We start from the raw sequence: 22,121 nt of genomic DNA, 5'->3' as shown, positions 1-22,121 counted from the left end.
AAGGCAATTCCATGTTAACTGTGGGCCAGACAATGCCAGGACTAACAAAGTCCCATAAAGAAATGATTGCGTTTATATTGTTACTTATTTTAAGCTTGCTTTTCATTTCTTCTACGAAATATGTATCTTTGTATTGATTAAAGAATATTACATGTCATACAAATTATAAACATAAATGTCTTAAAGTATTCTTGAGTGCTCTTTCACTAGGGATGATTTTATTATTAAGTGGAAATAAATAATTTTCTATCAGTTATGTTGGTGCATCTATAACATAGTGTTAACTTTTAGTAATATTATAAATAGCTGTTTGAAGTGATTTGCTAACTGTACTAAGCACATGCTTGGTGCTGCATTACTGCATTTTCAAAAAGATTCTTCATAATGGTTGTTGAGACAGTAGTTGATCTTGAGTTCATCCATCCCAGGGTTCCTTATTGTGAGTCCCTAGTATTCTAGCAACAATAAAAGTGTTGTTATTCAAATGAATTCAGTCCATAATAATAGTATTCATAGCCATCTATAAATAGTTGAAGAAACAATTGTATGAAATGCTTGATATTCATCTTAACCACTTTTTGAAATTTCACTTTTAAATTCAGATTTCAGGAATAACACAACAGTGGTGCTCATAAGATACTCAGATATTGTTGTTAGCTTTGCATGGAGAAGCTGATAAGTTTCTTAAAATCACACACTCTGTTTCACCAAATCTAAGAAATCCCTTATAACTATATGCAATTCTAAGAAATATGTAAGAAATGCTGAATAAACAGCATGATGTGCCATTATTAAATATATAGTTTTACATGTGTTTAATGACCTTTCTTAATATTCCTTTTTTTCCTAGATACACCATCAGTTAAGATTATACCATCCACTCCTTTTCCACAAGAAGGACAGCCTTTGATTTTGACTTGTGAATCCAAAGGAAAACCACTGTAAGTGAATTAATGAGCAATAAAGTTTTTTTTTTGCTGCTTCTTCTATCCTGCTTTGATTACAGGCTTTAACTGTAGAAATCCATTGTTTTTGTCTTTTCTTGGTGGGCAAAGAGATCTCTAGAACAGAAAAACCCCTGAACTATGTCTTCATTAAGTGTCTATGGAAGATTGGTTTTTACTTTGTCATCTAGTGAAGTTTCTGGGAAGGTTTCCAGCTGTGATTTCTTTTTCTTTTTTCTTTTTTTTTTTCCTCAATAAGATATTTCAACCTGAAAGGAGTGTAGGTTTAATCAGCCACTGTTTACATCATCAGACTGATAAAAGCTGCACATTGCTGAACTTAGTTCTCCCAGGAGAAACTTTGAAAATATTGAAGCATCCCCCAAATATGCCAAAGTTTTAAAGTTGCATGAGGAATCATTTTCATAATAAGAGAAATCAAGTCTATATGTCTTATGGAGCAGCCAATGAGACATAATTTGTGAATGTGATATGCATGGAGGTAATGTGAATGAAAAGTCACAAGCTCAAGGTTTGCAGTTGCAAAGTGATTTTGATATTAGAATATATGTGCACTAATGTCACTTCAACTCAAAAACCTTACTTTTTGGCATTCATGTTTATAAACAGCTCACTCAAAGAATACCTATTTTTAAGGGAAATTTAAATATGGATTATTCAAATATGGATTATTTAAGTACTATTTGAAAGCAATATGATCATTTTAATATAGTAAGTACTCCAGGCCTAGCTTTATGTAATTTACTTGCTTTTTTAAAAGCTTCCAAGTGATTTGCATTATGTTTAAATATTAATAAAGAAGAATTTAATCAGTCTCTGTATATAACTATATGGGATTGCTTCCATACAAATCAGGTTAAATTACTAAAATTTTGCTTCCAAAAATATTTAAATTACTTAAGTGTACGTTTTGTATCATCTCATGAAGAATTTGTCTAAAAGGATTGTGAGATAGATGACTGACATTTTAACTTCTTCAATTGTATGCCACTGTATCATTTACTATACTAAGTGAATCCACACCTTCTTTACCACAGTTCTGATATTTTAAAACTGTTCTCTCTTCCAGGAATTATTTTCTACAGATTACTTTTAATGTTTTCTTCCTAAGGTTTATCAAAAAGTACTTAGGCATACATTTCAAATATGTGTATAATTTATACAATTAAATGAGGTGAAGGTAGGAAACATGATTTATAGAATGCTGGAAATAAATACATACATGCTCAAGTAACATCCAATTGTGTTACAATGATCTGCTCTTTGGTTCTGTTTACTTCTAATAGTAGAGACATTATTTTACTTATGGAAATAATTGGATTGCAAGGTTTATATAATTAGATATTTATGTAGTCCATATCACTCACCTCAGATATGGTTGAATAGATGTGCCTTATTGTGGGTCTTGTTTCAGTTGCCAGGGAATAAGCTTCGATATATTATAATCCTCTGCACTACAAATTAATGAGAAGCACAATAAACACATTTATTTTATTTAAGAACACAGATGTTTGGAAGTTTAGGAAATTCAAAAAAGGTTACCTTTCTCAGAAGGATCCTGATTAATATAGCTTTGCAAACAGATAAGGGAAAGTCTCCCTATTTTAAAGAAAACTAAGATATAAAAATGTTATCCAAATTTTCCTTATTTATCCATATTTAAAATGGGTGAGTCAGAATTTGAATTCAGTTCAGTCCTGTCCAAAGCTTCCATTCTTTCAATTATTTGCTGGCACTTACCTTGCTGAATGTAAATTGCTACTTATGGTAGCCAAAGTTATTTTGAAAAAACTAGGATGGGCCTGACAATAATTTTCACCACTGACATTGAACCCCTGGGTGCTTCAGGGTGAACAACTGGCTTGTCTCATGATGCATTTTACTGTTGCCATTCCTATTTCAGGCTTTCTTCTATATTTATACCCTTTCTAGAAACTTGCCAAATTTTTGCCAAACTGATCATTTCTAGCACAAGTTCATAGTTATATTAAAAAACCTTATATTTAATATAGTATCTTTTGGCAATTAACTCATAAGTTTCATGAGGTCTAAAAAATGATCATATTTTATCTTTATCTTTATAGGTCCCAATGTCATATTCTATATGCTATGGTCCACAAGTAAACATGTGTTAACTTATTCTCTTGTATTATATCCCCATTGCCAACTTTTGCTTTATCATTTTCTTTCCCTGTAGACTGCCAGACCATTGACGTTCAAGTTATACTCAACTTCTTTGATTTCTTCCTTCCTTTAGACAATTGCTTCTCTTTTATTCTTCCTAAACATCTTGAAATTAACTCCTCTACATTTTCAAAGTAGCTATCATTTTCATTAAATGATAGCATTAATCTCTTTAAAGACAGTCTAACTTCTAGCCTCTCTGTAGTTTATATCCTATCTCCAACAGTGCCAGATGAGGCAGATAGGACAAAAAGTAAGGCAACACTGAAAAGAAAATCATTGGATGAAATCTTACTGATACTAAAGAAAAAGTCTCACTAGAGCAAAGAGAACAGAAGGCAAATCGAAATGGATTAATCAGGGAATTAGTAGGTGGTGGGGAAGTGAAGAAAATCACTAATGGGAAGGTCATTCATTTCAGAAAATGAATCACGAAAAGTGGAAGAGAGATGAGAAAAAACTATGCAAAATACAAGTTTTAAAATAAAATATCATTTTAAAAACATAATTAAGGAGACTTCTGTATGTTGATGGGATCAAAAGAGTGGGAGTAAAAGTGAAGTATGTGATATATCCAATGGGCAGGTTAGAATTGTCCATTTCATTCTGGTAATCACAGTCAAATTTCCACTCCATTACTTTGCAGCTATTGTACCTGACTCTCCGGTTTGTTACTTTAGCACCACTGAGAAGCAATGCTATGGCTTTGCTTTTGATTGGCTCCGAAAACACTTAATTTTTATTATCTTTACCACTTACCTGATTCACTTCTAATGTGGAAATAAGAAACAGAAATGGATAATGGCTATGCGATTCTACTCCATCCTGTAGCTGAGTTAAATAGTATCTTTAATCCATGATCAAACCTTCATTATTTCTTAAAAAGTTTTTGGACAATACATAATTTCCTGAAGAATGTGTTATTCATCGTCATTATGTAGGTTGGTAGCAGACAAAATCACACCACTATCTTCTGAGTAATTCACAACATTAGAGTATGGCTCAAGTTGTGCTGAGCCTCTTATTTCTAACCTGCCCTCCTATATGCTAATATTGTTTTCCTTGTTTTAAATGTGAGGGCCCCAGTGACTGTTTATGAACAATTGTGCCTTATTTGCCTGCTTTGGACCGAAGCCTTTTGCCATTTTCCTGTGGAACAGCTGCATAACTTGGGCCAGGACCAAATTGTTCCACTTGACACTACTATAGAAGCATTCTGTTCTTTCCTTAAAAGAGAGATTACTGTACATGTCTGTCTATTGTTTTAATTTTAGTTTAAAGTGAGGACCGAGCTAATGCCAGCCACTTTTCTTTCAAGTCCCCAGAGTTTTTGCAACCCTCTTTCTTCTTTGGCTGAATTCCCAGACAGCTTTCAGGCGGCAGCATTCTCCATTTATAAAAGTAGAGGGGAACAAAACAATACGAAACCTTTCTATTACATTAAAGTCATGACCTTAAATGGTGTGAGGTTGCCCCCCACATGCTGTAACTAATGAATCATCATTCATTTTAATCAAATGTTTAACACTTTGTGAATTCACTTCAGAAAAGCAATGGGACATTTTTAGTGCAATAAATAAATATTTGACACTTATGAAAGAAAATAATTATAGGTATTGATAAATTTTTCTATGTATTAAGTACAATGTTTCTGTTGTACTTACTATTTTTCTTTCTGTAACCACATTTTTTCTTTTGTTCTTGGCATAAATCTAGTGTGCATAATTGGATAGCATATAACATCTCTACTGTATATAAGAAGAAAGATTTTTATCATTAGGAAGACAGATCACATACCATATAGTAACTAGTGAGGTGTTTCAGAGGAACAATTACCCATCCATTTTGGAAGTGATCAAGAATTGAAGGGATCTGATACGTACTTTCTTATGAGCATAACAGAGATTTTTTTTTTTTTAAACAGACCAAAAACAGTCTTATATCAACTCAGGTTTCTCAGTCTAACATGTATCTTTTCATAAATCACAAGTTATTTACTAATTATTAATATTATACAATTCAATTACAGTCAGAGGAAATAACAAGACAAACCAGGAGCTAAAGAAAGCAAGTTATCACCAGAGTGAAATGTCGTTTACCAAAATAGGATAAAATATGAATTTTAAAATAAGAATATTGATCCAATATAATAGCAATTTCACATGATTTGACCTAATACAAAACAGATGTTATTACAGATCTTCCTTTCTCCTGCTAAATAGAAAGCCATCTAATCAATCATCAAGTTCTGTGTTTACGTTTGGATAGGATGACTAGGCTGTTATATTTTGAGGTACAAAAATTCTTGTGGTACACTGGAAAGAGAATGTGGAACCAGATTTGAATTATAAATCTGTGCATACCCATGGCCTGAGTGGTCCTGAGCAAGTCACTTAGCCATACCAAATATTTTTTTCCTTTTTTCAATTGATGAACTTTACTTACAGCAGTTTTAGGTTCACTGCAATATTGAGCAAAAAGTATATAGACTTATCACGTAACCAGTCCCCACACACTCACAGACTTCCTCACTGTCAGCACCCACACCAGAGTATTACATTTGTTGCAATCAATGTACCCACATTGACTCATCATTATGACACCAAAGTCCATAGTTCATAGTTTGTCATATACCAAGTATTTTTTATCAAGTAAGAACATAAAATCTACAAAAGAACTTATGACACTATATATGAAATGTTTTTCTCTAAGTAATTTTGTAATAAATAATAGTCATGTTGACGATGATAAATTATTTGGTTAAGGAATTACATACAGTATATCTTACCAAGTTTCATACTCAGAAGTCTTAATTATGTATTTAATGCTTGTGCTGATATGGGGATATGAGAGCAACTCTAGGAACAGTTATCTCAATATCTTCCCAGGCAATGGAATTCAAGACTCTAAGCAGAGTAAACACATTCCAGGATAGTGGAATGAGACTTTCAACAGCAAGTTTGATCAGCAAAGGAACCCAGACTGAAGTCATGGAAGTCATGGGAAAACTGATAAAACAACTTGCTTATTTTGTTTGAAGTTAAATAATAATAATAAACTTCAGAGAAGAGAGACGGAGACATGACCCTTAGCTGAGCTAAAATCTAAAATAGAAATGGGAGACTGGAAAATCCTGAGCCACAAGAATAGCCTCTTCACAATTTACCTTAGTGTTAAGATAGAAAAAGTCTTAGATGAAGTTGAAAGGACGAGAAGGGGTGAAAAATGAGTTCTAGTTCCATAAAAGTAGGAAAAGTACACTCTGGAACAGTTCTGTTAGAATGAAAAGGAACTAACCAGTTAGCAAGTTTTTTTTTATTATTATTTTTAATTATTATGGGTACAGAATAATCGTTTATCTTTTTAAGGTATATGTGATGTTTTGATACAGTTATACAACATGAGTTAATTAAATCAGGGCAGTTCTTATATCCATCAGACATTTATCATTACCTTGAGTTAGGAACATTCCAATTCTACTTTTTTAGTTATTTTAGAGTATACCCTAATTTATTGTTGATCACAGTCACTTTGTTGTTCTACCAAATTTTATTCCTTCTATCTAACTGTATGAGTTAAAACGTGAGATTTGTCTTTCTATGCTTGGCTTATTACACTTAACATAATATTTTCCAGTTCCATCCATGTTGTTGCAAATGGTAGGATTTCATTATTTTCTGTGGCTATATAATATTCCATTGTGTATATTAACCACAATTTCTTTATCCATTAATCTCTGACGGACACTTAGGTTGATCCCAAATTTCAGCTATTATTAAAAGTGCTGAAATAAACATGGGAGTGCAGATATCTCTTCAATATACTGAATTCCCCTCCTTTGAATACATAACCAGCAGTGGGATTCCTGGGCCATACAGCAGTTCTACTTTTAGTTTTCTGAGGAACCTCCATACTGTTTTCCATAGTGGTTGCACTAATTTTCCTTCCCACCAACAGTGTATGAGGTTTCCTCTTTCTCCACATCCTTGACAGCATTTGTTATTGCCTGTCTTTTTGATGAAAGCCATTTTAACTGGGGTGAGATGATATCTCATTATAGCTTTGATTTACATTTCTCAGATGACTAATGATGTTGAGCATCTTTTCATATACCTGTTTGCCATTCGTATGTCCTCTTTTGAGAGATGACTATTCAGATCCTTTGCCCATTTTTAACCAGAATATTTGATTTTTTCCTATTGGGAATTGGGTAATTGGAGCTCCTTATATATTCTAGTTTTTAATCCCTTGTCAGGTGGGTAGTTTGCAAATATTTTCTCCCATTCTGTGATTTGTCTCTTCACTTTGTTAATTGTTCCCTTTGCTATGCAGAGCCTTTTTAGCTGTACGTGATCTCATTTGTCCAGTTTTGCTTTGGTTCCCTGTGCTTTGGGGATATTACTCAAGAAGTTATTGCCCAGACCAATATACTGAAGTGTTTCCTCAGTGTTTCCTTGGTAGTTTCATAGTCTCAGGTCTTTAATCCATTTTAATTTGATTTTTGTATATGGTGAGAGATATATAAGTTTCATTCTTCTGCATATGTATATCCAGTTTTCCCAGCACCATTCATTGAAGAGACTGTTCTTTCCCCATTGTATGTTCTTGGTGCTTTTGTCAAAGACAAGTTTGCTGTAGATGTGTGGATTTATTTCTGGGTTCTCATTCTGTCCCATTAGTCTATGTGTTGGTTTTTACATCAGTACCATGCTCCTTTAATTACTACAGCTCTGGAGTATAATTTGAAGTCAAGTAATATGATTTTTCCAGTTATGGTCCTTTTGCTCAGGATGGCTTTGGCTATTCTGGGTCTTCTGTAGTTCCATATAAATTTTAGGATTATTTTTGGCAGGGCATGTTGGCTCATGCCTGTAATCCTAGCACTTTGGGCGGCTGAGGTAGGAGGATTGCTTGAGCCCAGTAGTTCAAGATCAGCCTGAGCAAGAGCGAAACCTAGTCTCTGCAAAAAAATAGAAAAATTAGCCGGGTCTGGTGGCATGTGCCTATAGTTCCAGCTACTTGGGAAGCTGACACAGAAGGATTGCTCAAGCCTAGGAGTTTGAGGCTGCAGTGAGCTATGATAATGCCACTGCACTCTAGCCCAGGCAACAGAGGAAGACCATCAAAAAAAAAAGTTAGGATTATTTTTTTCTGTTTCTGTGAGGAATGTCATTGGTATTTTGATGGGGATTACATTGAATCTATAGATTGCTTTGGGTAGTATGGACATTTTAGCAATACTGATTCTTCCAATCCACTAGCATGAAATATCTTTCCATTTTTTTTGTGTGTGTCCTCTTCAATTTCTTTCATCAGTGTTTTATAGTTTTTGTCATAGAGACCTTTTACTTGTTTGGTTATGTTTATTCCTAGGTGTTTTATTTTACTTATAGCTATTGTAAATGGGATTACTTTCTTGTTTTTTTATTCAGATTACTTGCTCTTGGCATATAGAAATGCTACTGATTTTTGTATGTTGATTTTGTATCCTACAACTTTACTGAATTTATTAGTTCTTATAGTTTATTTGTGCAGACTTTAGTTTTCCCTAGATACAAGATCATCTGCAAACAAGGAAAATTTGACTTCTTCCTTTCTAACTTGGATGCCCTTTATTTCTTTCTCTTATCTTATTGCTCTAGCTAGAACTTCCAGTACTGTGTTGAATAACAATGGTGAAAGTGTGCATCCTTGTCTTGTTCTACATTTTACAGGAAAGGTTTTCAGTTTATCCCCATTCAGTATGATACTAGCTGTGGGTCTGTCATATATAGCTCTTATTGTGTTGAGGTAAATTCATTCTATACCCAGTTTTTTCAGAGTTTTTATCATGAAGACATTGAATTGTATCAAATACTTTTTCAGCATCAATTGGAATGATCATGTGACTGTTTTTCCCTTTATTCTGTTGATATGATAAATCACATTGATTGATATGCATATGTTGAACTATCCTTGCATCCCTGGGATAAATTCCACTTTATTATGATGAATAATCTTTCTGACGTATTGTTGAATTCAATTTGCTAGTATTTTGTTGAGGATTTTTGCATCAGAGATATTGGCCTGTAGTGTTCTTTTTTGTTGTTCTTGCATTTTGTCTAGATTATGGTATGAGGATGACATAAGCCTCTTCGAATGAGTTTGGGAGTATTCCTTCCTTCTGTTTTTTTTTTTTTTTCTTGAATAGTTCAAGTAGGGTTGGCATGAGTTCTTTGAATGCTTGGTAGAATTTAGCAATGAAGCCATTGGGTCCTGGGATTTTATTTGATGGGCAACTTTTTATGACTGCTTCTATACCATTAGTTGTTATTGGTTTATTCAGCTTGTAGATTTCTTCCTGATTTCTCTTGGAAGGTTGTAGGTGTCTAGGAATTTTTCCATTTGTTCTAAGTTTTCCAATTTGTCAGCATGTAGTTGCTCATAGTAGCCTCTAATGATCCTTTGGATTTCTGCAGCATCAGTTGTAATATCTCTTTTTTCATCTTTAATTTTATTTATTTGAGTCTCCTCTCTGTTTTTCTTACTATAGCTAAAGGTTTGTCAATTTTGCTTACCTTTTCAAAAAATCAACTTTTCATTTCTTTGATATTTTTAATTGTGTTTTTGTTTCAATTTCATTTATTTTTGCTCTAATCTTTATAATTTCTTTTCTTCTACTAATTTTGATTTTGGTTTGCTCTTATTTTTCTAGTTCTTTGAGAGGTATCATTAGGTTGTTTATTTGAAGCTTTTCTACTTTTGTGATGTAGACACTTATTGCTGTAAATTTTCCTCTTATTATTGCTTTTATTGTATCCCACAGGTTTTGATATGTTGTGTTTTCATTTTCATTTGTTTTGAGAAATTTTTTTAATTTCCTTCTTAATTTCTTCGTTAAGGAGCATATTGTTTAGTTTCATGTGTTTTTATAGTTTCCAGTGTTCCTTTTGTTATTGATTTCTAGTTTTATTCCATGTGGTCGGAGAAAATACTTGGTATGATTTAATTTTTTTTTTTTTTAATTTTAAAGACTTCTTTTGTGGCCTAACATATGTTCTATCCTTGAGCATGATCCATGGGCTGAGGGGAAGAATGTGTATTCTGCAGCTGTTGGATAAAAGGTTCTGTAAATATCTATTAGATCCATATGGTCGACGGTATAGATTAAGTCCAATGTTAATTTTCTGTCCGCATGATCTGTCCAATCAGTTAGCAAGTTTTGACAAAGAGCAAATGCAAGAGATCTGGAAAGCGTTAAACTACCCAGGCTAAGTAGATGACATGTCTCATGAATGGTTAAGAATCCAAGGTCTGTGATGTATAGGACTTTGTTTTGGCATAGTTTTTCAAGTTCTCTCATGCTTAATTGTCTTATTTAAACCACATGACTACCATGTTGTAAAAGGTTTTACAAAAGCTATTTAATCATTTCTATTTTGTAAATGAGGAAAATAAGTCTTGTGGGGGTTATATGACCTCTCCCAGTCACACAGCTAGTAAATGGTAGAATTGAGATTACAAACAAGCTTCTATTTTATATTAACAACACTGATGTTTATATTTTCTTGTTTACCCAATGTTTCCAGTTCTCCTATCATTGTGATTTTTTTCACCATAACTCAGTGAAGTTGGCAAGAATTAGAGAGTTTTTATAAACTACTAGGAAAGTCCATATTTTAGTCAAATAATTATAAAAAATACCAGTTATGCAGGCTCAAAACTGTGTAAGCATATCTATTATTTAAAAAATTTCTAAATAGACCTAAATACATCTAAATATTTCTGCCTACATTTTATAATTAAATCAGCCAGGCCCAGTGGCTCACGCCTGTAATCCTAGCACTCTGGGAGGCTGAGGTGGGTGGATCACTCGAGGTCAGGAGTTCCAGATCAGCCTGAGCAAGAGCGAGACCCCGTCTCTACTAAAATAGAAAGAAATTATCTGGCCAACTAAAAATATATATAGAAAAATTAGCTGGGCATGGTGGTGCATGCCTGTAGTTCCAGCTACTCGGGAGGCTGAGGCAGAAGGATTGCTTGAGCCCAGGAGTTTGAGGTTGCTGTGAGCTAGGCTGATGCCACGGCACTCACTCTAGCCTGGGCAACAAAGCGAGACTCTGTCTCAAAAATAAAATAAAATAAAATAAAATAAAATAAAATAAAATAAAAATGTATAATTAAATCAATAATTATTCAAGTGTTACATATATTTGGTTTTTTTAGAAACAGATTATATTACATTCTTAATTTTGTATAACTTTTAGAAGACTAAGGCTGCAGGTTACCAATACAAAGAAATATTAGTGCAAATAAAATATCATTGCAATGCTATACAATGGAAAGCTTCGGGGGGCAAATAAAATAAACAGGAAGTTAAAAGAAAATACTTTTCAAGAGTATGAGTTTCTTATTAAATCCTATATTTAATATGCCACCAAAATTATTAGTGACATAAACATAATTATCACCTTATCATATAAATATTTTTACATAAGCAGTCCTTGAATTTATTTTTTTTAACTTGGTGTTCTGATATCTAGAGAGATGTAAAATAATCTCAATTGATTAATTAAAAGTTAAAGGTAATGTAGTCAGTTTTTTTTCTAAGATATTTTCAAATGTGTAATATTGGGAAATTATTTCTAAAGTTTCATAATTAAAAATATGTCCATGTGCTGTTTTTTCCATGTGAGTTTCTTCTATTCTGAAGCCCATATGGTCTTTTGCTTCCATTTTATGGCTTCAAAATTTAATCACACATTGACTTTCTGGAAACACACAAGTGGTTATCTTGGAAATGAGACCGAATATATTTGGTTTTGTTTTTGAAACAAGAAGCTGACTCTCAGTAATCTCCACTGCTGTTATTTAGGCTGGGCATAGGCATCTGTGGTGTTTTGAGCACTCAATCATTTTCAATTAAATGTTCCAATGTCTTGTGAAAGTCCCAAAAGAGCTTACAGAACCATGATTATAGGTCCATAGAGGAATTATACTTCCTGAACATTTCCAGGTAAGCAGTTTTCTTGTAACAAAAAGCCAATTATTTTGAGGGATTATGTAAATGTTCAGTAGAAAACCATATACAAAAAATGTCTCAATATATTTAAGTCACTATTGTGGAATGATGCTGTCATATAGATTGGCTAGATATACAGGATATGTACTTTTTGGCTCATGGGTTTAAAAATCTGTAGTTTTAAAAATATATTATTTATGAGATTACATTTAAGCATTTTATTCATTACCTAAAAATTTTTAAACATTGCAGGTATGTTTATATAATAACAAAGTTATCAAGATGGTACTTTTAGGAAGATTGCAGAAAAAAATCAGTTGACATTAAAAAGAAATACTATAATTTATTATTTATTAAAATATGTTAGTCCATTGCTCAACAAGTGCCATAACATTTGCTTTTTCTCTTTACAATATTTTTTCCATAATACACTTCTGGTAGTCACCAGATTATTGGATGCCTGGTGTACCAACTGTTAAATATTTTGACAATCACTTCTGCATAACCATATGGAGGAAATAAAATGTGAAAACTAAAATTAATTCAGAATCACTGTAAAGATTTGCTAATATTTTAGTTAATGGTGAAACCTGAAAATTTTATATTCCTTAGAAAGCCATTTATTCAAAGAAGCAATCTAAACGAAAGCTTCTTAATATGGACATAACCTCAAACATACAGGAGTCTCTAAACTTGAACATTTACCAAAGGCTCTATTTTGAATAGGCAGAATCACTCAGTGATTGATCAAGGCTTTAAAGCCCAACTCTTGCAATTCAGAGTACTAGAAATATCTAGGATGCTTCAAGGAAAAGAGAAAAAAAAGGAAAACATAAAATTTAAAAAAGACAGGAGAATAGAGCAGCACCAATGGTGAATTGTGGCCAGAAGACGTCATTAAAACATGAGAAGTGATAAACTTAAGCATCAGCACTCGAAATTGCAAGTCCAAGGTTGAAGATAGTGATGTGACTAAAAAGAAACAAGAGTGGAAATATAATAGCATGGTAGTATAAGGGACAAGAGCACCTATAGGATATAGCATCTCTCACCAAAGGTCACTGATGCAGTATTTTTCAAATTCTAAGTTGCAGCTTATAAATTAGTCATAAAATCAATTTGTATGAATCCTTTTTTAAGCTAAAAATAAAGTAGAAAATAATAAAATAGAAAGAGAAAGTATAAAGAAAAAAAGAAGAGTAAAGAGAATGTCACAGAACATTAAAAAGAGCAAGTTTTTATTTCTTGTGTATATGTGTTTATATGTTGTGCAAAGTTGTCAAATATGTTTTTTTATTGTAGATTATATCTTAGAAGCTCTGAAAATTTTTGTGTTAAACACACCAACTATGATAGGGGTGGATATTGGGCAAGTTAAAGGGAAAAAATGTTAAATCTTTATAACTTCAGTTCCCCTAAAACAAGATCTGTATAAAAGTATGTTCAAACTGAAGAGATCCTAGCTCCAGAAAACAAAGTTGAGTGCCACTAATAATGCATAAAAGTTTGATACATTGAAAAGGATTTTATCCAAATGATTAAAATATACCTTAAAATTTTAACTTTTAAATTTCAATTGTCATTAGACTTTACTTATATGGAGCATTTAATTCTCCAGCTACCAGACAAATGATGTTCATTTTATTATTACTTTCCCAAGACCATTGGTTGTAATATGAGAAAAGAAACAAATCAGGGACCACAAGCAGTTCTATAATGGTGGCACAGTATTTAGCATAAGTATTAGATCTTACAAGGTTAATGAGCACTTTTTTATAGTGGTGGAAGTCATGGGTCTTAAAATAACTATTATATGGAAAACAGGACCCCCATAATTGCAACATGTCCTTGAACCGAATGGTTTTCAGGCTTCTGATTGGTTAGAATGCTTGTAGATACATTTTATGTGGTATCAAATTGTTCTTGTGATGTACATAGGTTGATAAAATGGAAGATTCTGAGACATTAAAACTTACAAGTTCTTGATTTAAAAAAAAAAAAAAAACAAGAAAAATTTCCAAAGTTTACCTTAATCGAAAGAGAATTACAGGAGCTAATAAGTTTCAAATAAGTTGAAAAAATATTTTCTCAAGAATGATCATTGTTAAACATATTATAGAGATTTTATGCTTAACACCCATACACACAGGGGCTTATTGCTTGGATGAGGGAATGGGTGCTTAGTCAAGATTTTTTGATCTTTTAACCAGGAATTAGTATTTTGTGTTTACTGAATAAAAGGAATGTTCAGTATAGATTAGGCATGGATAATTATTTTTGCTTCAGCAGAAAGTCCTTGAGAGATTAGCTTAAGCATTTGTCACAATCTTGAATATTTTTCCTTCAATGCAAAAATCTGTCAATCCTTCAGGATCATAGCAATCTCATCTTTCTAGGGATAATCTTTTATTTGTTGTGCCATAAATTGGCTGGAATTATACAGTTTGTAGTATGACTGCTTTGTTTTCCAAAACTGTTAAAATAATCATCGATGAACACTACCTTATCAGCAAAACGTGCTCCGTGATTTTACGGGCACTCTAAAAAATGTCATTATTTTCAAGTCTTCTAAAGAGCACTTACCTCTTGCATAGGTTATTTCCTGTTTCAACTACAAGCTTCTAAACTTGGAGGAAAGAAGTGCCTTAGGAAATCAGAATCAAGTAGCATATGGTGAGATTAATCAGGATAGAAGAAGTCCATTTCTTAGTTGCTATTTAGGTTTTAAATCTAAAGAAGAAGTTAATATTGATGTTATTGTCCTCTGTAAATCTAACAATCTAACGCTTAATTTAATGACACTCCTTCTACTTGACACTACACTAGTGCCATGGTTGATTTTAGGAGTTTACATGAGTAGATAAACTTGGAATCAGAGTTCTAATTTGCAATTTAAGGGAATAAGTAGGCTTGAATTTTCCACTTCAAACTGACTTCACTTATTACTGCATTAAAATGTCTTCAACCCTATCAGGCAGAAGTACTGGTGGTAATGTTTGAATAGAGACTTTTATTTTTGAGACTTCCAAAAGACATCTTTGGGATTCTCAAACTACAAATAGAAAAAGAAACAGTTCGTTGTTTTTTATAAAAACAATTGTGCAGAAATAGGAAATGCTGTATCTATGCAGAGCAAAAGCCTAACACTTGATAATTATGAGGATAAAACAAGAAACTGAAGAACACAACCCAAAGACATTAAGGCAGAAGAGAGTGGAAGCCAATGAGAAGAAAACTAAGAAAGCATCTTGTTCTTTCTCTCTCACACATATACAAAGGCACCAAGACATACTTATTACATTAATCAATACAAGTAATTGCAACAGGCTAAAAACATATATATATATTTAAAAGAGAAGTTGTTTAAGAATTTCCTTCATCTGAGTGATTTTTTCATGCTTCTTCTTCCTTTTACTTTCTTCGTTTACACTAACTATTTCAGTACTAAATATTTGAATTGTTAGAACACAGCCAAATTAAAAAATGATGGTATGAGCTATATCAAGGCACAGATTTTTGCCAAAAAAAACTATTTAAAATATTATGTTAAAGATTTATAGAAGGTAGAAATGTATAGATCTAATTATATATCTTTGATAACATTTATGAGACATATTTCCACAAATTGGAAAAAAAGAAAAAGTTAAGGAAAACATTAAATATTCCAATACACAGTGATAAAATTTACTTTGGCTTTAAAATTGCCTTTGTCATTGATCTTCATGTGCATACTTGCATGATGACTTCAAGAACAGTATTTAATAAAACAAACATCATTTACCCTCTCCTCATTTTTCTTTAGCTTGCTTTGATGATCTGCTAAAGGCACAGAGAAGATGGAACAGTTGGGCTTATTAGAGCTGGGGATTAACCAGATAAGAAAAACGAATAGGGAAAGGGGAAAAAAATATTGACTGCATTGTTAAACTGCAGAGAGAGAAGTAAGGTGGGGGAGGGGGAGATTAAAGAATAAAAGGAAATAGTGAGTCCCTTAGTATTGGGGCTTTTGATGATGTATAAGAGAATAGTGAGCTGAAAAGATGAGAGATTATAATTAGAAAAATGAGACTTTAAGGTCGTGAAGTAACAATATTTAGTAACCTTGTTTAGTGTGTGATCATGTCTAAGGTGGAGTTAAAATAATTATTGGACATGAGGGAGTGAGGGAACTGAGAAGTTAAGTTATTGGATGAGTTTTAAAGATAAACATTAAAGACAATTAATTTTGGAAGAGATCATTTCTTGCTCCTGTGATATTTTTCTCTTTTGATTTTTCTTAAAATTCTTGGACTTCATTGTCTGTCTTTATTATTTTTTAAGGAAAAGTATTCTAAGATATTCAGTAATCTGTCCTTTTGTTTTCTCTGTTGAGCTTGGACACATGCTTGGCCTCATTCTCTCTAAAAACAATTCTAGTCTTGCCCTCTGCTTGATTTCTAATTTCTTATTTCCTCATTGCTGGGTTGAGATATATTTCTTGGTTTTCTTCTAACACTTAAATTCAGCATGTCCAAAACTAAAATTATCAATTTTCTTTTTCAGCTATGTCTTTATCTTTTTTCTGGTTTTTTTTTTGTTGTTGTTGTTGTTGTTTGTTTGTTTTGTTGCTGTTGTTGTTAATTGATTGGATGGTTGGTTTTTGCATTGCTGTTTTTCTTCTTAGGACTAAGGTCATTCCTATTATACAAATTGGAGACTCTAAAGAGAGTTTTTCCTTTCCCTTCCTTAACTCCATACATTTTTCAGCTCCAAAAAAGTTTTTCCCAAGGCTTTTTTATTGTCTATTATGTGGTTTCCTGAATTATTACTCCAACTTTATGTAGGACCTTGTTACCTGTTTTCAGAACTGTACATGAGATTTCATTATTGGATTTTTTCCCCAGATATTTCACATTAATATTCTTAGAGGAAACTCTGAGCAGGAATACACACTTCTCTAAAGCTATAAGAACATAATTTTATTTTTAAAGAAAGTCTATAATTTTAGCCTGGAACTGAAGATTCTCTATGATTTATTTTAAATGTACAGACTCTTCTGCTATATACATACTCTAAACTTTCCTATTTCTTTGCTTTGGTTCAGCTTCTCTTTATGCCCAGAATTTTTCCTACTACATTTCATTTTTTATTCCATATTAATAATGCCATCAATATTCTGTCCTAATACTAAAATAATACTTTTTCAAGTTTAATTTTTTGTCATATAGATTTGTCTTGGACTATGCTAGTTAGGAGCATTTTGTTCCTCCTGTTCCTTTATACACAAGTTAGATCTCTGGTTTTGCTTCTGTTACTCCCAATTCAGTTATCATATTAAGTGCTTTTAACTGTACCTTTTCTTAATTTGTTATTTTTAACCAGTAACAATTTTACTTATTGACCCTATTCTCTTTTCCTGACATTCACCAGATTTAAATTAACCTATTCAACACTGTGGCCTCTAGAGGGCAAGCGTCCTAACCAGGGCTCTGGCTCCTATTGAATGGGTGTCTTCCATTTCTACCGGTCAAAACCCTACTGCAATTGAAGACAATAATCAAGAGCTATATCTTTTATAAAGCCTGTTATAATGCCCCTAATATAGGTGATGAATCTTTACGATGTTTTAGAACACACTTATGCCATTTACCATGGCCTGCCAAGTATTATGGTTGATGATATATATCTTATGTAAACTACTAAACTATAATATCACAGAGCAGATATTTTGTTTTCCTTACAGCTTTCATAATCACTGGTTCAAAAACTTGCACAGATTTATTTATAGATAATTTTTTGATAATTACATAAATGTATCAAGTACCTAGCCAAGAACATATAGGCACATTTTGGCTAACAAAAAAGAAAGTTTATTGATCTTTTATCTGTCCTAAGATGTGAGTATAAGAATAGAACATTTTCTGCTAATTAAACCTAGTGAGACTCGTTGAAGAGTACTATACTATAAATGTTTCTGAAGTTTTAGGTGCCCTTGAGCATATATCTATAAAGACTATCAGACATATAAATGTTTCATTGATTATGTCTTAAAATGAGCCTAATTGAGTGAATGGTCCCATATGCATTGTAAGGATTAGAGGGACTGTTGCTATGGCATGCCCTCACAGAATAAATCCGATTAAGTTGGCTGATACTAAAATTTATTTGATGGTTTAAGAATTGCTCTCATAAAATGTATGAAATCAATATCAAGAATAAAAGGAAAACAAATTTCGTTACAATTAAATTGCACAACAATGAAATTTGGGAATACAACCACAGCTTCATGTATAATCCAAGGACCTAGAACAATATTTATATGACTTTGCATATATGTAGAATATTATTTATAGACTGTTCAAAAACATCTCATTTGATCCTCAATAAAACAAAACACTATATGTATTTTTAAATTTGAATCAATCAATCAACAAATAGTCCCACAAGTAATCATTTTGTCTTTCTTCCTGTGTAACAACTATATTCTTAGCTTCCAGCAGGTCATTAAAAATTTTATTTTGAATCGGTTTCACAATTTTAAGAACACCTCTCTATTCCTAGAATTTCCTTTGTATTTATATTGCAAAATTTTAAAAACTACCAAGCAACCTCAGCTTCTAATCTTTCTCCTCTTCTCTTTTTTTTCTTCTTCCTTGATTATTTAGTATGTTTTGGGTTTTGGTTTAAAAATTCAGTCTCAGTCTCCCAAATGAGGAAATGCCTAGGCTAGAGTTCCCTCGTGATCCTTCTTCCCTGAATAAACTTAAAATTTTCTACTTTAACCCCAATTTAAAACCCATTTGGCAATTAATTTACATTTAATTTCTGTTCCTCTATTTCTCTAAAAATGTAACATAAGCACTCAGAGTTTTATCCACAGACTCCTCAGTATAATTTCTTGATTTAAAAGTCTTTGCTTAAAGCAGAAAAAGATCAAGATGTTTATGTAACTCACACCACTTTCTTTAATTTTCCAGTGAAAATATCACAGGAAATAGAAAAGGATTAGTTTTTTTTTTTTTTTAATCTCCCTGGTATTAAAACTTCAATGACATTTACCGCTCACCTGTGGGATTTTAAACTAAAATAAAGCCAGTAGGGGCACCTTCATGTAGTTACATGGTACATAAGGCACAAAGTCACTAACTATAAATTCCTGATTTGTCTTAAATTAAAGGAAATATAAGATACAAATATTTCCAAATTTCATTCTTTTTCCTTTGAACCAGAACAAGATTTTTATTTGAATGCTATTACAGTGACATTTTTCTCTTTCATCTAGGAAAATAAGTTTAATTTTTATAAGATAAATTTTAGTGTTAGAGCCCAACATATCCTGTTCTTATGAAGGAAAAGACAGTACAGGATCCAAAAGAGATATCACCATTTGGGAAAAGAAGAAGTACTGGAGAGTGTTCCAAATTCTGTATAGTGTTTTACTCCTGTTTACTTCTGCAAGAATACCAGGAAAATTCTTTTCCTAGGAGACCTACATTATCTATCTCACTTTTCCATAACTGAACTGCCTATTCTGTATTCTTCTCCAGCATGAATTTGAAAGAGATGATGAAAGCTATGAAGGCAAAGAAAAGTTCTATTCTCATCAATACCTAAGTAGTGAATCATCCCACATACATTGAAAAGCTTAGAGGGACTGTTGCTGTGGCATATCCTCGCAGAATAAATTCCCCAAAGACAAACTAAAGAGTTTCAGTGACAATTGGTAATTGAGTTTGTATCTGGGTCAAGAGATTAAATAAACTGGTGATCCTAGAGAGTTGTGGCAATTCCTTTCAACGTTAATTTATAAATAAGGAGCTGTAAAACACACTGGAGAACCTCTTATTAGATATGTACAAAACAAAACACTGAGTTAACCACCATTAAAAAAAAATCTGTTAAGATTAAAAACAACTTCACCAATACCTTAACTTATATGAAAATAAAGGCATAAGCATATTTGGTTTCTCTTTATTTTTATTTTCTTTTTGTTTTCTATAGCTCTAGGAAGAAACTTTTGCAAAAATGTCTTTAGGTGCACAGAAAAATAAACATCCTTATAGTCCTATAGATTTCATAGACACAAACGAAATCAAATTTCATCTCATACAAAAGATTTGCAACTTTTAATTATTTGTGCTATTAAACGGGGAACTTTCTGGATTGATTTTTTTAATGTTCTCACCATAGAGCTTCACAATATTATCATCTCACCTCTGATACTGTTTTCACTGTCCTGTTACTCCTGGTGTCTACGTCTTCCTCTTTTTCATCCTATCACATAGAAACTGTAGACTGGAATCACTTTTAAAATGATCTTTGGATGCCTGAACAGCAGGGAAGATTGTTATTCATTTGCAGCAAGAAACTCAATCATTTCTGGGTTCCAATTAGAGAAAGCCTAGGGGCTCTCTTTATTAAGATGAAACACAAATTGTATCAAGACTTGCTAAACCACTTAATATTTTTATGGTGATATTAAAAAGCTTGAACATTTTAAATACTAATTGGGAATATGTGTAGGCTATTTTTAATCTATGCATAAACTTTAACCTGCGTTTCATTAAAATTGCATCTTAGGATGCTAACTCTTTTGCCACCTTGAAGATTACCACACAGAGTAGGATCAAGAATCCTTGAAGGATTCAGTTCTGTGTCAGCAGAGACTTTTAACACTACGTCCTCCTCCTGTTAACCAATTCTGCAGGTGTTTTTTTATTATTTTCTACAGGGAAGGTTTTCTATTTACTTATTTATTTTTTTTGCAAAAATGGTTTTAAATACAAACTGGCAATTTGAATAATTTATCTAGTCTTCATTTTTCTATATCAACAATTTAAAATACATATCTGAATTTAATTACATATTCACAGAGCCATATGCTTTAAGATGTGACTAAAAGCTTATGAACACAAGTAGGGAAAAATCATGACAGTTTAGACTGGGGGGAATAATTTTGAGTGTATGGAAATGCATAGATACCTGCATATAATTATATCTGTGTGTTTAAAAATTCCAAATTATACATCAAGAAAACATTGTTTCTTAATATGCTAAATTTCCCTTGAGCAGTAGTATAAAGATGAATGTTCTAAAATTCAAATTCTCTTTAATATAACTATTATGCTAATATTGGCCTTATATGACTTTGTAAAAGGACAAAACTTTTACTATTTCACTTATGCTAGGAGCCATAGTTTTATTTTACTTTTTTTTTTTTTTTGCCTCTTGAAGGGATGTTTAGGGTGTACATGGTACAAGATTATCCAGGCTGTTTTAAAACAAGAATTAGTAAATTCAAACAATGGTTAGTGTATATAGGATATATGCAGCAAGTTAAGTATTAAGGGTCTGGCTTTTATTAAAGAGACTAAGACAGTGAGTTGTCTATATAATTGAATGATATAAATTATTATATTTTACCAATATTTTTTGTATACCTGGTTTCTTACTTTGTTATCATATAACATTCTTTTAGAAATTTTATGGGTACAATTCTGATAAAATTTCCCTCCATCTGATTTCTCTCTCTGAAGACATAAGAAAAATCAAACCATTTACTTCTCACTACTCACACACTTACTATAATATGTCATCTCTTATCACATAAATGTATGTGGGTATTTTTCCCCACCAACAATCAGTTCTCCATGTGACACCAGCTGAGTGTCTGATAATTTAATCCAATGCTAACACTATGGAGATAGTATCAAATCCCACAGGTTGACAGCTCAGTCCCATAAGACTACCCCCCACATCACTTGCCACTCACCTATAATTCTGACTACAAACCAGGGTTCCTGTGACTCCCTCCTTGGGTTTGATTAATTTGCTAGGATGGCTCACAGAACACATGGAAACAGTTGACTTATGTTTGTACATTTATTATAAAGGATATTACAAAGGATACTCATGAAGAGCCAGATGAAGAGTTGGATAGAACAAAGTACGTAGGAAGAGCTGCGGAGCTGCCATACCTTCTCCTGGTGTGC

At 32.4% G+C, this 22,121-nt stretch overlaps 1 protein-coding gene across 3 annotated transcripts in view; it reads left to right on the top strand.

Annotated features, from left to right (window-relative positions):
- CADM2 (cell adhesion molecule 2) overlaps nucleotides 1–22,121 on the top strand; it is a 1,015,461-nt gene that overhangs the window by 903,844 nt on the left and 89,496 nt on the right. For all 3 annotated transcript variants that reach the window (XM_045557726.1, XM_045557716.1, XM_045557707.1), the window contains one exon: nucleotides 851–941. In XM_045557726.1, coding sequence (XP_045413682.1) covers nucleotides 851–941 — 91 coding nt within the window. The remainder of the gene's footprint in view (nucleotides 1–850; nucleotides 942–22,121) is intronic.

Source organism: Lemur catta, chromosome 1, assembly GCF_020740605.2.
Source record: "Lemur catta isolate mLemCat1 chromosome 1, mLemCat1.pri, whole genome shotgun sequence".
NCBI lineage: Eukaryota > Metazoa > Chordata > Mammalia > Primates > Lemuridae > Lemur > Lemur catta.
The sequence above is the reverse complement of the archived record's forward strand: the minus strand, read 5'-3'. Positions and strand labels throughout refer to the sequence as shown.